General features: G+C 47.5%; 1 protein-coding gene across 5 annotated transcripts in view; it reads right to left on the reverse strand.

Annotated features, from left to right (window-relative positions):
* Window positions 1–2886: 2886 nt before the first annotated feature.
* The window catches only part of pde4d (phosphodiesterase 4D, cAMP-specific), a 129180-nt gene continuing 115656 nt past the window's right edge, over window positions 2887–16410 (reverse strand). For all 5 annotated transcript variants that reach the window (XM_084690672.1, XM_084690671.1, XM_084690674.1 and 2 more), the window contains 10 exons: window positions 12478–12590; window positions 7176–7269; window positions 6431–6609; window positions 6102–6200; window positions 5837–6001; window positions 5370–5469; window positions 4456–4610; window positions 4186–4308; window positions 3774–3956; window positions 2887–3479 (listed from right to left, as the gene is read on the reverse strand). In XM_084690672.1, coding sequence (XP_084546798.1) covers window positions 2958–3479; window positions 3774–3956; window positions 4186–4308; window positions 4456–4610; window positions 5370–5469; window positions 5837–6001; window positions 6102–6200; window positions 6431–6609; window positions 7176–7269; window positions 12478–12590 — 1733 coding nt within the window. In that variant the 3' untranslated portion in view covers window positions 2887–2957. The remainder of the gene's footprint in view (window positions 3480–3773; window positions 3957–4185; window positions 4309–4455; window positions 4611–5369; window positions 5470–5836; window positions 6002–6101; window positions 6201–6430; window positions 6610–7175; window positions 7270–12477; window positions 12591–16410) is intronic.

Below are 16410 nucleotides of genomic sequence, written 5' to 3' on the forward strand. Positions count from 1 at the left end.
ACCAGGCCAGGTGAAGCACCCTCAGTGTTTCAGCCCAAAGAAATGCAGCATTGACTGGACACACGGGTGTGTCACCACGCCCTGGTGCTCCATAAACCCCATCTCCAAGAACCATCCCCTCCTATCCCCCTTAATGGTTGTAGATCTGAAAGAATAAAAAATGGGGCTAGCAATACTGGACAAGCTCCTCCAAACCTTAGGACTGGGATTAGGGGAAACAAGCACCATATTGCTTTCACCTATACTTTTCAGGTCTTGGGAATAGGGATTAAGGTTTGTAAACCAGGCCTATTTATATCTACTATAAACCACATATCAGTCACTCTAGGGTAAATGGGCTGAAATCTGACCATAGTCAATTCTCTGTTAACAGAATTGAACAAGAATCGTTGCCGTGGTGATATTTGTTGAATATGTTGGGTTTATTTGGCTGTGAAAAATGTAGGCAACATTCTCACTCAAATCCCCGAGGACGGAGAATCCGATGTTCCAATCAGATCAACCCATTCCAGACAATGCAGCAAAAAGAGGAGGACTAGAAAGCTAAGAAAAAAAGAAAGATAAATGGCATGTTAAATTTAAGGCACAGCCCATGGGCCAAGGAACAGCTCCCTCTCTAGAAAAACAAAACAAAAACCGTTTTGGCTTTCCCCCCTCCCCTCTGAGCTAGCTAGATCTCAGAAAGCCAATATACCGATGGATCATTTGACATTAAAGAAGCATGTGTAACAAACACTCTCTCACCTAGATGGAGTTCAGTCACACCATCACCATAAGGGATGATAAGAGTCAACCATTTACAACAAACAGCATCATGATATCAATAAGAATAATACAGTATATACAGCACAATAAATACATGTTTGTAAACAGCGATAAAACCAGAAAACTGTATTACAGCTAAGGTCATCGGGTGAGGATGAAAAGAATAGCAAACTTGGCACAAATAAAATTAATTTCATTTAATCCTGACATGTAAAAAATCATCCGGATTAGATAAAACAGTTTCGAAATGACACATTTCTTTAAGAATAAACACCATTTTAAAAAGCCATGAATATTGATTCAAGTGTTTTTTCAAAATTTTTACATGTCCTTGTCTATACTGTATGTACAAATTCAAAGAGAAAGCATATTTGGGTTTAATAGAGGGGCAAGCCTGTATGGTGCGGTAGATCTATGCTACAGTGAAAGCTGTTCTGTACCGCTTAAATATGCCATAAATGAAACAAAACAATTACATAAAAGAAAATCAATAAATAGTAGCGTCAGCTGTTAAAAAAAGACAATAAAAGAAACTTGGAAAAAAATAGTAACTTGGCTGAGGTGTAAATGAACCTTGTTCAAGCCTAAATGTACATGACAGGTTTGGCGAGTTGAATACAAAAGAAAAAACTAACAAAAAACATAAGAATAAAAGTAGTGAGATATGAATACATCAGTGCATTAGAGTATCTACATACAGTCAACCAATACCCCTCAGGACACCAACACATGATGATTGTCTGATTGATTCTAGTAAAAAAAAAGTAAAGGTTATCATAGTGGCAATGACAATGCTTCGCATTCTTAAAGTAACAACCATGAATCCATGTGGTGCATCATGAAACTGTAAATTCAACCTTTAGTTACCCTAAAACATGAAATGGGCCTGTTGACACCAGCTAATATGCAGTTTAGTATGTTGCATGTTCTACCACTGCCAGCATCCAGACCCCATAGACTTCCACATTAGGCTAGAAAATGAATGACAGACAAACGTACAGAACACTCACGTTCAACTCTCTAACTCAAGGTGCTTCTTCTATCCATAAGGAGGATTGCATTGTCTGATGACGTGAACTGCTGACAAGAGCAAGTAACTTAAACTTAAAGGCTTCTTCAGTTGAAACTGATTTCACTGAACTTAAAGTCTGTGCCAAGGCTTGTCACATTTTCCCCCTCAGCAAAACATTCTATAAAATAAAAGCTGAAAGCGACGCAAATAAGTGTTTGGGCAGGGACACTGCAATATTTATCTTAATGCTGTTTCATAAAGATATGAGCAAGTGCAACTACTTACCCTTTGTATCCCTTTCCTAATACAACTGGCAGGTTACCATTTTAAACACTGAAAACCAGTGTTTGATTAGACTCCGCTCACCAGCACAGGGTATAATCAGTCCTCTAAAATCTAGAAAAGATCTCCAAGTTAAATACGATACGATACAAAAACCAAAGAGGTCAAAGACAGCGTCGGAGCTGTGAGATTCCCGCCTTTTTCAGTCACGTGTACGAGGAAGACTTCAACTTCAGAAAAAGTGTCTGGATAAAGTCCCACAATGCCGCGGTCCCCGTGGGCTGCAGTGGCCAGCCTTCTGGACGTCCTCTATCCATCCTCATCCGTCCTCATCCGCCCGTCCATCCGCTGACGTCCAGGGGAGGAATAACTCGGGGTAGAGGTTCTCCTTGAACACAACCATAGCCACTTCTGTAGAATGGGCACTTAAATACAGATAACTGCTATACTTCTACTGCTGCACTCTGGCCCTGGCCTGGGGAGGCGGGCGGGGGGTTGTGGGTGTGTTTGTGTGTGTGTGTGTGTGTGGGGGGTTGTAGTGTGAGAAAGGTTATGTGTATGTGGGGGGGGGGGAAACAGCTGATCCAAACTCCTAAATGTAACTTCAACTCACAGGGATGAGGTTTAAACAAAACACCGACCACTTAAGTTCAAACTGGAATGGAAAGAGAGTTTTCCTGAGTGCAAAAACTTGTAGAAGTACCGGTGTGTGTGTCTGAAAAGCTGACCAGTGGGATAAAGAAGAGGGGGAGAGGCCAAGGTGACAAGCAGCGTGCGCTTTGGAACCATAAACATGGACGTATAAAAAACAGACAGACAAACTCCACAAAACCCAAAAAATAATTTATCTTTCATTACTAAGAGGTGCAGCGAGTCAGTTAGCTGTCCATACACACTGCTATGTGTCGGCAGTTTTTCTCCCTTTCTCCTCTTCCTGTTTCTCTTCCTCCGCTTCCCCTTCTTCAACTACACAGTCCGGCGTGAAAGAGCACTCTCCCTCGACCTCTCTCTGTTCCTCCTCCTCCACCTCCTCCCGAAACTGCTCATCCAGTGGTATCTCTGTCGATTCCGAGTCCTGCGTGCAGAGGGTTTTAGAGTCACTGCAGCTGTTCTCCTCCTCCTCCTCCTCCTCCTCCTCTTCCTCCTCCACCTCCTCTTCCTCGGGCTGGCTCCCACTGTCCTTCTCTGTGTCGGACTCTCCGTCCTCTTCCAGGGTGAGTTCAAACTGGAACTTGTCCCCTCCGGGCGGCCGGCTGCCGTCGTCGGGCTCGTCCAGGGCAGGAGAGGGGCTCTGGGGGATGGTGCTCTGGTACCACTCCCTGTTGTCCTCCAGGGTGTCCAGGATGTCCTGGGCATCCGGGTGCACCAGGTCGGCCCATGTCTCCCACAGGGGGTGCACGATGTAGTCTATGAACCCCACCTGCGGGGGAAAGACGGAATGGAGGGTGAGTAGAGGAAGCAGATCAATTAACTATAGCGGTGTGTAAAAGGTTGTGATGGCAGGAAAGGCACAGCATTTGCATCCACCAGCCAAATTCCGGGAATGTACGCAAGTGGCTAGTAGATATTCTATACTCACCAGCCCAAAAAACAAGGGTAATCTATTGAGTGGCTGGTCAAATGTGAACATTCACTAGCCATTTGGACTGTGGACCCAAAAATTACATTTTGCACCCTGAGTACAGGTATGTGTGGGTGTGTGTGCATATGGTACCTGGGTCTTTTCGACCGAGGCGTTGTGTTTGTCGCACATGGGGCTGATCTCCATGCCTCGCTCCCTCTCCCTGTCCCCCTGGCTGAAGAACTCGTCCATGATGCGGTCAGTCCACTGCCGGTACAGCTGCAGGGGCTTGGTAGGGTTGCTCAGGTCCGCACAGTGCACCATGTTCTGGAGAACCTGGAGCCAGAGCCAGTCGAAACAGTCCATGAGTCACAAACACATACACACATATGTGTGTACACGCACCCACACACATTCACATACACACACACATATACACAAACAGACAGACAAACACATACACATGCACCCACACAGACCCCCCCCCCCCTCCCCCACCACACACACACACACACACATAGACATACCACAAACACACACATACAGATACACACACAGCGCTGACCTGTATCCTGTCAGAGTAGTTGTCCAGCAGCAAGACTCCAGAGCTGGTCACCTTCTTGGTCTCCACCATTGTCTTCAGATCAGCCAGCAGGTTCATGTGCTTGGACATGTCAGTCGCTAGGACCTGGGGACACACACAACAAAGGCAGTCAGATAAACAGACACAAACCGGGCGTGAAACTCCTCTTAATTGGAACAGATCCGGAAGAGCAACCAATAGGACTTTGAAGCATCCGATAACAAAACCGAGCATTGGTGAGTAGTGACTCACAATGTCTATGACCATCTTGCGTAGTGATTGTCGTTGTTTTTTGGTCAGGTTCTGGAAGATGTCACAGTTCTCCTCCTGCAGCAGCTTGAAGCCCACAGCCAAGTGGTGGTTCTCCAGAACCGACGAGTCATTGTACATGAGGGCCAGCTCAGAGTCTGAGGACAGCCGAACACACACACTCTCAGAAGGCTTGCCAAGCAAAGTTCCCCACAGTCAAACAGGATGCATTTGGTAGCAGATGTATCAGAGCTTGACAACAAAAAGTATTCGAGCTGCGTGTGAGTCTACACTGTGTGTGAGCTCGCGTCCACATAGAGGGAAACAAACCGACAGACAGACACGCTGGTGTTTGCTAGCCCACCTGTGACTCATACTGACTTTACCGCAGGGAATCCCTATCTGGGATTTAGGTGGGCACGACACAGATATATGTGTGTGTGTGTGTGTGTGTGTGTGTGTAATGACGAACAGTTGGAGGTGAAGAAGAGTTGTGAGTGATGAGGAAATACAGGAAGGCTATAAATTGGCTTCCTGCAAAGTGAGTATGGTGCATGTGTGTGTATGTGTGTGTGTGTGGGTGGATGCCTTTCTGAGTCTGTCACTGTGTATGCGTGTTTGTGAGTGTACAATAGTGTGTGTGTGCTATGTGTGTGTTTATCAGGGTGTGTGTGGTGTGTGTGTGTTGGGGGGGGGGGGTTCTTTCTGTGTGCGCTGCAGCCCCAGTGAGTTTAGTATGCTACTCACAGTCACAGGGACAGACTGGTAGTGTCATCGATCTCTCCTCTGGAGTCCACTGAGTCTGTGTCAGATATTAAAGAGTAGTGTGCGTGTTTGGGTGGTGATGGGCGTACTCTGTGTGGGAGTGCAGGACGCGTATTGTGTCTGTGTGTGAAAGTCAGTCGGCTTCGACTCACTGGTACTGATGAGGAACTGGTTGGAGACTCCTGGGTGGTCGACGTCGTGGATGGCACTGGCAAAGATGGCTGCCAGGATCTCCAGATCTGTGAAGACGGCCTGGCACAGGGCAGAGGGCAGAGGTCAACCTCACACTACAGTAACTCTGCTCACGCTCAATTCATTATAGGTTTAACAGTAGATTAGGTTTGAACGTGTGTATTGATACGCATGTGTGTTGCTGTGGGTATTTGTGTGGGCGTAAACTGAATGTGTATGTGTGTGTAAAGAATGCACAGGTGCGTGTGGTGTGTATGTACAGTAAGTGTGGGTGTTTGTGGTGTGTGTACGTGGGTGTACAGTACGTGTGTGTGGTGTGTGTGTACAGAATGTGTGTGTGTATGGTGTGTGTGTGTGTGTGTGTGCAGTATCTGTGTGTGTGTGTGTGTGTGTGTGTGAGAGAGAGAGATGTGCGTCAGGGTCCCACCTCTAGCGCAGGGGTGGATAGCAGCACATGTGTGGACTGGGTCACATCAGCAGCATGGATGTTGTTGTGATAGGCCACATCGCCATGGTAATGGTCTTCTAAGGTCATCAGGTAGGTTATAAAGGTGTCGAGTGGAATTTTGAACGTTTTTAACAAGTCTCTCTCCTGCAAGATGAGACAACGTTTTAACATATAATGTGGCAGTCAAGTAATGGTATTACAGTCACTGGAGATAAGTTAACTCCTGTTATATGTGTCGGAATACCTGGAATATGGAATACATCATGACTGTAAGTGGCCGGTTCCCAGAAAACTCTGTGACTTTGAAAACATTAAGGCCCCATTTATTCACATCCTCCAGTTCCTGTGAAGACACATGTTAGAGGTGTTAGAGCTATACTTTCTCCTTATCTTGTTCCTTCCACTCTTCCACTCTTCCTCTACCTCCTCTCCTCCACTTCATCCCTCTTCCACTCCTCCTCTTCCCCCTTCTCATCCTCCCCCTCCCCCTCCCGCTCCCCCTCCTTACCCTCCTCCCCTCCTCCTCTCCCCCCCCTCCCCTCCCCCCATCTCCTCCTTCCCCCCGCCCCGCACCTTGGCCAGCTCCTCCTCCGTCTCCGTCTTGACGCCGAAGCGGGGGATGTTGGAGTTGGTGAGGCTGGAGCTGTGCTGCAGCTTCTTCACGCCGCTGATCTGACACATGGGCTTGTTCTTCTTCTCATCCTTCTCCTTCTGTGTCTGTGGAGAGGGCATCTCCACCTCGTGCTGCTTGTCTGCCAGCCCGAGACAGAGAGAGGAGGCCGTGAGATGAGACAGTACTGTATCTACCAGATGACATTTAAAACAATGGAGGTGGGAAGCCATGTAACTTGGCTTTTAAATTTCAGAATAGATTATTTCAATCAGAATTTGGACAATATTAATATTATACATGATTCCTTTCCACTGTTTATCACAGCAGGGATGTTTGTAGCTACAACACAGTTGATGAGAGAAAATAGCAGATGCTTAGCTATGAATTAATTAAAACATTTGAGATGATTGAGAGGTAAAGGTCATCTGCATTCATGTAAAAATCAGTGTATACTTCTCATATATAAACCAAACCCTGCAACCCCTAACAAAAAACACACCACTAAATCCCACAGAAAAATGTCTGGAGTGGAGAAGTGTGGAGAATATCTCCAAAAAAGATATGTCGAGTAAATCCACTATGGTAGTGTGTTGTTTTAGTCTCTCTGGTAGATACCAGAGAGTCTCTCTGATTGGGTGGGAGGAGGCGGGGGTCATCATTGAGTGGAAAAGCCCCGACGGGAGTGTCAGAGGTCTGGCTGCTCACCTAGGAAGGTGCTGGAGATGAACTCAGACACCTGGTTCCCCGACCGGCTCATCTCCGACAGGTGCGTGAGCTCCCTGTTCAGCATCCTCTTGAACTGAGACACAAACGAAAGGCACAAAGACACAACACACACATACACAGTGATTAGAGATTTTTGTTTCTCTACTTTATTTTGGATATATGTTAAACTGAAAATAAATTAGATCAGGATATAATCTTTTTTAGATTTCAAATTAATACACGTATCCGAGTGGACACAATTTAGCATCCTAACAATTGAATATCATGAGAGAAAACTAAAGTGATCTTAGATATATTTAGAAATCTAAAACATATATACAGTTTTGGGCATACAATATATTGTTCAGCACTGGTTTTATGTTAACTACAATATAACCATGCCCAATTTTGATCTGCTGTGACGGGTCTCAAGAGCATTATAAAATAACAAACAACAGCCACGCGTTTTAAAAGCAATTCTCATTCGTAATCCTTAATAATAATCATTCTAACAACAGTGTCCTCGACAAGCACACACACTCACACACATGCACATGCACGCACGTTCACACACAGTCCATTCTTGATGCCAACAAAGACTAGGTGAGATGCTACACCTACGTCATGGCTAAACCAACACTCCTTTACCATGTCTACTCTCCCATTGCCCCTCTCCCTCCCTCTTTCCCTCTTCGAAAACTGATTGGAGTGGCAGATCCACATTTATCCCCTGATTTAAAGGACAGTCTGATTGACTTGGAGGAGAACTATTGAGATTGAGCATTAACAAACTGATTGCAAAACAGAAGTCACTTCAAAATAAAGCCAATGGGGTCAACAGCAACAACAACTAAAAAACATAATCTTTTGCATTTAATTACTAATAACCTTTGGGGTGGATGCAAGGCATTACAGTACTTATTTATGGAGATTGATATTGGGTATATTGATCACAGACCACTAGTGTTTGCTGAATGATTATATATTGAATTGCACTTGAAACACATCTTTTGGGCTTTGAAAAAAGATTGCATCCCTCCTTAGTCTAGTGAAGGTGTCAGACATATTCCAAAGTACAGTACCAGCCTCCCTATTTTTAGAATTATAATAATAGCACCTTACTGTAAAGAACAAAAGGACAAAAAAATCAAACTCTGTGCTTTTTTTAAACGTTTCCAACAAACCATTTCCGACAGATGCTCCAAAATAAACCAACTGAGTCATTCCTCAGTATGCTTTTCTTAACATACTGACTAACGCTCTTTCTCTCTTCCACAGAACAGAGACCACACACCTCTCTCCATGCTCATCTACGTCCCAGGATTGGCAAAGAGGAGTCTTGGGAAACACATCACCAAACACAAAGACACCCCTGTCTGTCTCTCTCTCTTTCTGTCCTTTTTCTCGCACAAACCTGACAAAGATACAGATGAAAATATGCACATTCCTGAGCGTGTCAAGGTCGAGAATCCCTTCCTTTGTTTGACGATGACATCAGTCTACCATCTTTTTCTGGCTGCCATCAAAACTGGTAAATGGTCTTATTACTAACTGAATCCGACCTACCTGACTAGATTAAATGTCTTACCTTAATATAACCCCAAGACACAGTCAGAAGATAGTTGGATTCAGGCATCTTGAAAATCCCCCCAAAAAGTAGTCCGGAGATAATAAGACTACTAGATCCAGAGACTGCACATCAGGTGATACACAGATAAGAAAAGAAATCAAGGGAGAGAGACTATCCCAGTGAAGAGAGATAGAGAGAGAGAGGCTAGTTTCCCTGATGGAAGCAGAGTTCCAGGTACACCCACAAGAGAGTACAAGCAGCCTGTCTTTCTGCTCTGGGTGTCTTTCCAGAAAGAGCCATGGTCCAGGTGAGTCCTGAGAGTGGGACTGAGCTTGGGAAGAGCTGGTGACAGAGTGTGTCTTCCTGGGGGTCGGATGAGAGCATCGCCACCCCGCGTTCACACAGGGCTTTGAATTATGGATGAAGAAGAGGATGCTGGGAAGATGCCAGACGCGCTGGGAGACCGAAGCTTTTCTGTCAACAGCTTCCAAACAAGGCTGGCTCTGTGTCTCAGCCTGGCGCCCAAGTGAAGCTTACGGCCAATCAAGAAACCTGCTAGGGGAATGCGTTGAGCTCATCACCAGCTCTGATTTGCTAGCCTGGAACAGAGTGAGCTCATCCCATTCTGCGATTGGCTGGAACCGAAGTCAAGGGAAATGTCTCAAAGGAGGTGTTTTTGTCGTCCGTCTTTTCCTTTGAAATACCAGGTGTGTCATGTGTGTGAAAGAGAGAGAGAAAGAGAGAGAGAGAGGGAGAGAGAGGCAGAGAGAAAGAAACCAAGAGGGAGAGAGGGAAACAGAGATAAAAAGAGAGACTGATGTAAGAGGGAGTAGGGTAGGGTTTGTGTCTCTGTCTCTGTACATGTTACTGGAAGTGGTCTCATTTTCTGAGGTGATGCATGTTTGCTCTAATATGATCTTCGACAGACATACTGTGAGTTTGGGCGGGGGGGGGGGGGGGGCGGGGGAGTTGAGGAGGAGGTGGGAAATAGTGTCATTCAACTGAGGTAATCTGTGAGATGCTCTTGCTGGTAACGGAGATTACTCCATCCATGCAATATTCATCCTGAAAGGGATTCACACCAACTTCCTAGGGGGTGGGCCACAATGTGGAACAAAGAAGAGAATCAAAAACATGTGGAATATGTGAACATCCATGAAACTTTTACAATGAAGAAACGTCACAGGGCAGTCTGGGATATGGCTGACTGTGGCAGGACGTTTGGAACAACAGTGAGATCACTATGAGGAGTTCGAAGGTCACTCGGAAAAGGCTGACGTTCTCAAAGGTCTTGGACGGTGAGAGACTTTGTGATCACAATTCTTAATCTTTTGCTGAAGTCAAATTTAGAAAATGACGCCTCCATCCAGCCACTTCCATACTAAATGACTGAATTGGTAGAAGGGGAAAAGAGGAGACGCGAGGAGGGGAGAGGAAAAGAAGGGAGAGATGGGAAAGCGAGGAGAGGAGAAGAGAGGGGAGAAGAGGAGAGTAGACGAGAAGAGACGAGAAGAGGTGGGGAGAGGAGAGGGACATACCTGTCTCTCAGTACTTTACACCTTGGCTCTCCATTCAGCCCAGACAGTATTGTGGGTAATTTACAGCTCCAAAAGAGCAGATGAGACCACTGGCGTCATGGTAACTGAGATATAGAGCCTTCATCTATGTTCGACTCTGATCAAGCCATCACAGGCCCAGACCAACACACACTCTCCCTCTCTCCCTCACACACACACACATAGCTGCTATTGATAGCTCATGTAAGAGGTGCGAAAACACACCATTGGGTAAAAATTGGAAAGCATCACACCATTCTACGCTGTGACTTTTGTATAATTTGTTTTGTGGAAGTGTGACCCAAAATAGTCATCCCCTGCTGAATATAGCCTTCGTCACTATGAGTCAAAAAGCTGGGTGGCTCAATGATTTCTACTTTCTAATCTTTTGTGATACGATCATTGAAATTTAAATATATATGATGCTGTATATCAGAGTGTGACATAAAATAACAGCCAATCCTGTAGGTGAAAGAGAAGGCGGAGGAGGAGGAACATATTTTGAATATGAAATCGAGGGTAATATTCGAGCGTCCTGAATATGGTTTTATTTGATTGTATTCTGCGCCCTTCTCCACTGTGGGGATCCTTCCTCAAATCATGCTTGTAGACATCCATCAAGCGGCTAGACCCAGGGCACCGCAGGAAGCCCTGTTCCGCCGTTCCGTGTGACGTCCGTCCAGAGACCCTGCCTGGCGGAGCCCCCCCCGCGTCCCGGCTCCACGGCCGCGCGCCAGAGCGAGACAGCCAGCCGGCCAGGCCCCGGGGTGTTGCCATGGCAACCAGGGCCGGGGAGGGGGGGGGGGCGGGGGCTGTGTGGCTGTGCATCGGAGAGGCAGCCATGAGAGGACACGGCTGTGTTCGCTCTGCTTCGAAACACGGGCAGAACCAAAAATTAAAAGAATAAATATAATTTGGCCTTCGAGATACGGGTCTCGATCACCGCCTGTCGCTATGGCAATGTTGGCTATCCGTCTCTCTCTCTCTCTGTGTGTGTGTGTGTCTCTTGTTTGTCCGTCTGTCCTTCTGTCTCCATCCTCTCTCCGCCTGCCCCTCCCCCCCCCCCCATTGTGACATCACAGAGTGACATCACTGGAGGCGGAGCTGATTAGCATGCATGGCAGCATGGCCAGGCCTCGGAGGAGATGTTGGAGCATGCTCAGTGCGCGCCTCCCTCCCTTTCCTGCCTGTCTGCCTGACAACCTTGCTGCTCTCACAGCCACAGATACCATCTCTGTCTGCCTGCCCACACACACAATATGTGTTTGTCCACATACACACTAAGTCTGTCTGTCCACACATAATGTCTGTCTGTCCACACACCCCACATCTGTCTGTCTGTCTGTCTACACACACAGACATACCTTGCCTGTCGGTCGGTCGGTCTGTCTGTCTGTCTGTCTGTTTACACACACAGACATACCACGCCTGTTGGTCTGTCTGTCTGTCTCTTTGTCTGCCTGTCTGTCTGTACTAAAGAGAGACAAAAACACCAAGGGTCTGCCAAGATGGTGGGAGAAAAGCACCATATATGAAGCGACATGGTCAAATATGAGTTCTAATCTTCCTCTGTTGAGCCGAAGATTCAGATGGTGCAGCTGATAAACATACAGCTGGGAAGGCTAACACCTCTGCTAGGCCATTACATTGCACTCAACGGTGTAAGAATGACCTTTTAACAACAAACTTCTCTTCACCTAGTACACGGGGACAAAGCAGCCATACATCAGAACATACACTCTGATCCTTTCAAAAGAGAAACTGAAACTAATTGAAGCCCAAAAACTTAATGAGGACATCATCTCATGACCACTGGTCTGGTAAATGTGACATTCAAACGAGAAGAGGTACTCACTTTAAGCATTCCATTATTTATTTGCAGACAGAGCATCAATGTTTTAATTCACCTCAACACCTTTAACATCCACTGAATCATTTATGTGGGAAAAAGACCAAAACTATACAAAGTAAAAAGACACGCTATTTTCACGCCTACACAAATAAACACACAGTTTACTACATGTAAAAAAAAAAACTACAAGCCTGTAGTCAGTCCTACTCTGTGGATAGTGACACACGCAAATGGCTGTATGGCATTTTGGATATTGTAGTTTTATGGAGTACAGCAGATTCTGAGATCCTCCGCCACAGAATTGAATGGATTGGTCGGACTTACCTTGTTGGAGGCCATCTCGCTGACAGAGTGTCTGGTCTGCAGGGTCTCCAGCTGGTCCAGGCACCAGTCCAGCTCTTCCAGAGTCTCTGTGGCTAGCTTCTGGTAGGCCTCCTCTGGGGGGGCGAGACAGGGGGGCAGGGGGTCAGTACAGGCCCGCTGCAGGGGGCTAGCGTAGGGGTCTCCAGACCCTGGGTCCGCCACCCCACACACAGCTATGCTGGGACGCCCCGAGTGAACGCATGGGCGACTCTTCATGCTGAACCGGGGGAGGCAGGGGGGGGGTAGTAAGGGACCGAGAGAGGGGCTCAGTCCTGTGTCCTAACCCGAGATACTGAGCTCAGAGCCAGTCTGGTCACAACCGCAACCTTCCCCTGTTGTGGAGGCCCCTTCTCCACACAGCAAGTGTCCAACGGTGTGGGACGGACGGACGGACATCAATTCCACAAGTGCAACAGCTGGGTGATGGCCTAATGTCCACACATATGCCTCTGATCCAGCTTGAATAACTACTAGAGCATAAACAATGTAATACTGAGGTAGCCTCTATGCTTCCAACACGTACGACAACAACAATTCCCTCGCGCACAGACACTACAGCCGAGTCTCAGGCTTCTCTGTGCCTCAGGTTCAGTTCATAGTCCATCGAGGTGTAGTTCCAGTCATGGAGCAGAATAAACAGAAGTTTCATGAGCAGGCCCATGTCAGCCTGCTGAGGTATCAAGGGATGGTGGGGTGAACAGGAATGGAGAGTGGAGGATGAGGAGGAGAGAGAAAGAGAGGGGGGGGGGGGGGGGGTCTGGAGGGAACCTCAGACCCAGCGAAGCGTCATCTCAACACTGCCTGAACCGGAATAAAGACACCCTCACTGTAGCATGCTGGCAAGGACCTGCGGTGTGCAGTCCACGCACACACAGATCACAAACACCAGACGCAGACCCAGCCGCAACACATCATCCCTGATCAGCCTCTTTGTCGTTGAAAGGCTGCTCATCCAATATATTCAGAAACGGAGAGCTGTAATCCAGAGTGTGCACTGTGGTGTGTGTGTGTGTGTTCTTCCCTCCGGGCGGTGGGCTGTGACCAGCGGTGACCAGCTGCAGCGGTATCCCTGCTAGATGAACGTGAAATCGCTGGTCTCCCTCGGAGCGCTACCTAAAGGACTGCACTGTGGATGAGAGAGGGCCGCAGCTAAAGCCCGTCCTGGATTCGGGTGCTGGATCTGGAGTCAGGGCTGGGGGGGCTAGGGGCTGAGCACTAGAGCAGACTACACTAGACGGGAACAAACTGGACTTTGACTGGACTGGCTGAGACTGTTTCAGTATGCAATCTACAGTCCCTGGTGGGACAGGGAATGAGGGGAATACAATGGAGGCATGAGTCCATAGACGTATTACACTAAAACGAGGAACTGTCTTATTTGCTACAGCACAGCTATGTTCTAGACCTTTCATTTCTCTCAACTTTACAGCCGACTTCTGCCAAAGTCACTTTGCATGAATAGGATGTGTGCATCTCTTCCACATCAATTCATAAAGACGGGTGGTCGAACACAGGGTATGGGAGTTTGAGAGGGTGGGGGCAGGTGGTGTTGGGTGATCTGGGGCCGGTATCCCCTTGGGAGGGGAACTACGCGCAGCAAACACAGAGACAGCTCTCTCTCTCACAACCAGCGGCCATATTAGTCATGAATTTCCGAGTTCTAGATCTGAGATTTGTTTGGGACACTTGTTTTGGATTTGTGATACGATTTCCAGACGTGTATGTGTGCGCGTGTGTGTGCAGTGAACCTTAAACAATGCTACATAGCATGTCCAAAAACACGTCGCCGTGTTGTGTTTCAATCAGCCTCTGACATGGTGCGTGGGGTGAGGGTGGCTAGCCCTGCCGAGGGATTGTTGCGGGCGTGCAGCGTTCTGGACACACGTGCAGTTAGGTGGCCGCGATGCAGAACATGGCCCCGCAAACGTCAGCGCCCCGACTGCGCGCCCCGACCTTATAACCCACTTCCTTTACCCTCTTTTGTCTCCCGTCCTGTCCTCCGTCTCTCGCCACTTCCTCTTTCTCGCGCTCCCGTCTTCAAATGCCCCTCTTTCTCCTCACCTACCTCTCTCTCCGTCTTTGTACTGTACCTCACCCGACGCCACACCCCCCATTTCTGCCTTTCGGTCTCTTTCCTTTCATCCCTCCCTCCTCGTCTTCCTCATCCTGTCCGTTTCGAGCACACCCTCTGGATCTCTCCTCTCCCTTTTCCCTTCCCTGTTTTCTGTCTCGGTGTCTCTCTCTGTCCCCCGCCCTCCCCATTTCCATCGTGTGGCATCAGCGGATGAGAGTGCCACTCTCTTTGACAGCGACTGCACTGACGTCAATGACATTTTTCTCATGCTCAGTGCGACATCAGACACCAGTGCTCCGAGAGGCCACTGTGCTAAACAGACACAGGGCTGCCGCTAAACCCCGGAGAGGAATCCAGCGGCACCTGGACCGACCGGAGCAGGACAAGAAGAAAGTGAGGGGGGCCAGGGGAGAAGGAGGAGAGGGAGGAGGACAAGGAGGGGTGGGTGGGTCTCTGGTTGGTTTAGGGGCAGTTCTTTAGGAGTACTTGATGCCTTCTGTGATATTGCCTATCATAAGGGGCTACACAAATCAAAGTTGATTTGATTTTTGGTGTGTGTGAGTGTGTGTGTGTGGGGGGAGGGGGGGCAGGGGTACGACAAAGGCTAACGTTTGTTCACCCTTCTATAATCTGTAACCAACTGAAATAACTTGAAATACTGACCGGAAAGAATATCATTATGGGGTCAGAGGTCATGGATGTGTATTCTTAGCTCGTTCTAAAAGACAGCTCAGAGCAGGACATCAATACATTGATAGACACATGTTTGATCAATGATCTAAGTAGAGAGGGAGAGATGAAGGGATGAATGGATGGATATCCCTTCATCTCTCCCTCTCTACTTAGATCATTGATGGATGGATGAAGGTGGGGATGGATGGAGATCTAATTGTCCATTGTATTCAAGCCTACTCTAATGGCTTACTATCCTCTCTGTCTACCATTTAAAACTCAATAAAAATGACCAGTTTTATTATCCTCCACAGCAAGCTCAATCTTTAGCTTCAACCTCACTCTCAGTCACAGCCTTCCGCCTCAGGTCTCAGCCAGCTAACCTCAGCCAAAGATAACCAGAACAGGGATCAGATGGCTGAGCGGTTAGGGAACCGGGATATTAATCAGAAGGTTGCTGGTTCGATTATCCGCCGTGCCAAATGACGTTGTGTCCTTTAAGTAGGGTGATTGACTTCACCCTACGTGGGGGAATGTCCCTGTACTTACCGTTAGTCGCTCTGGATAAGAGTGTCTGCTAAATGACTCATTGTAAACGACTCAAACAGGCCTTAACGGCCTCCCTCAAAGCCACGACATCATGCTCAGCCTCCTCCTAAAGTCTACCTCGACAGCCTCCAAATGCCTCAGCCCCAGCCTCAGATTCAAGGTAGCCCCAGCATCCAAGCTACAGTTCTTTACTCTAACCGGAACTTTTGTTAAGCCACAGGCATGGCAATAAAAGTAGCCGATACACTCCAACAAGCGTCATGACTCGCGATGCTGCGTATCGGCTGGACCAGTAATGGATGTACCTGCCCACGCTCACAAGGTCTAATAATAGCACAATGTCATCGCTTTATCAACATACTCTGTGTACTTTGTCTGAATACTGTGCAAGCTCAACAAACTGAGAGAAGGAGACTGACAGAGAGAGGCAAAGAGAGGCAAAAAAAAGTGAATAAACGCTAAATCGACACATTCCATTTCATGACGCGTTATCATGCATGGCTAGCTCCACCCTGTGTGGCCGTTGAGCGACAGGACAGTATATGTAGTGTAGCCCAGTGGACCGGGGTACAAGGAGCCGAGCACGTCAAGGACAAGGT

This window comes from Hypomesus nipponensis, chromosome 24 (assembly GCF_054491055.1).
Source record: "Hypomesus nipponensis isolate SF chromosome 24, ASM5449105v1, whole genome shotgun sequence".
NCBI classification, from domain to species: Eukaryota; Metazoa; Chordata; class Actinopteri; order Osmeriformes; family Osmeridae; genus Hypomesus; species Hypomesus nipponensis.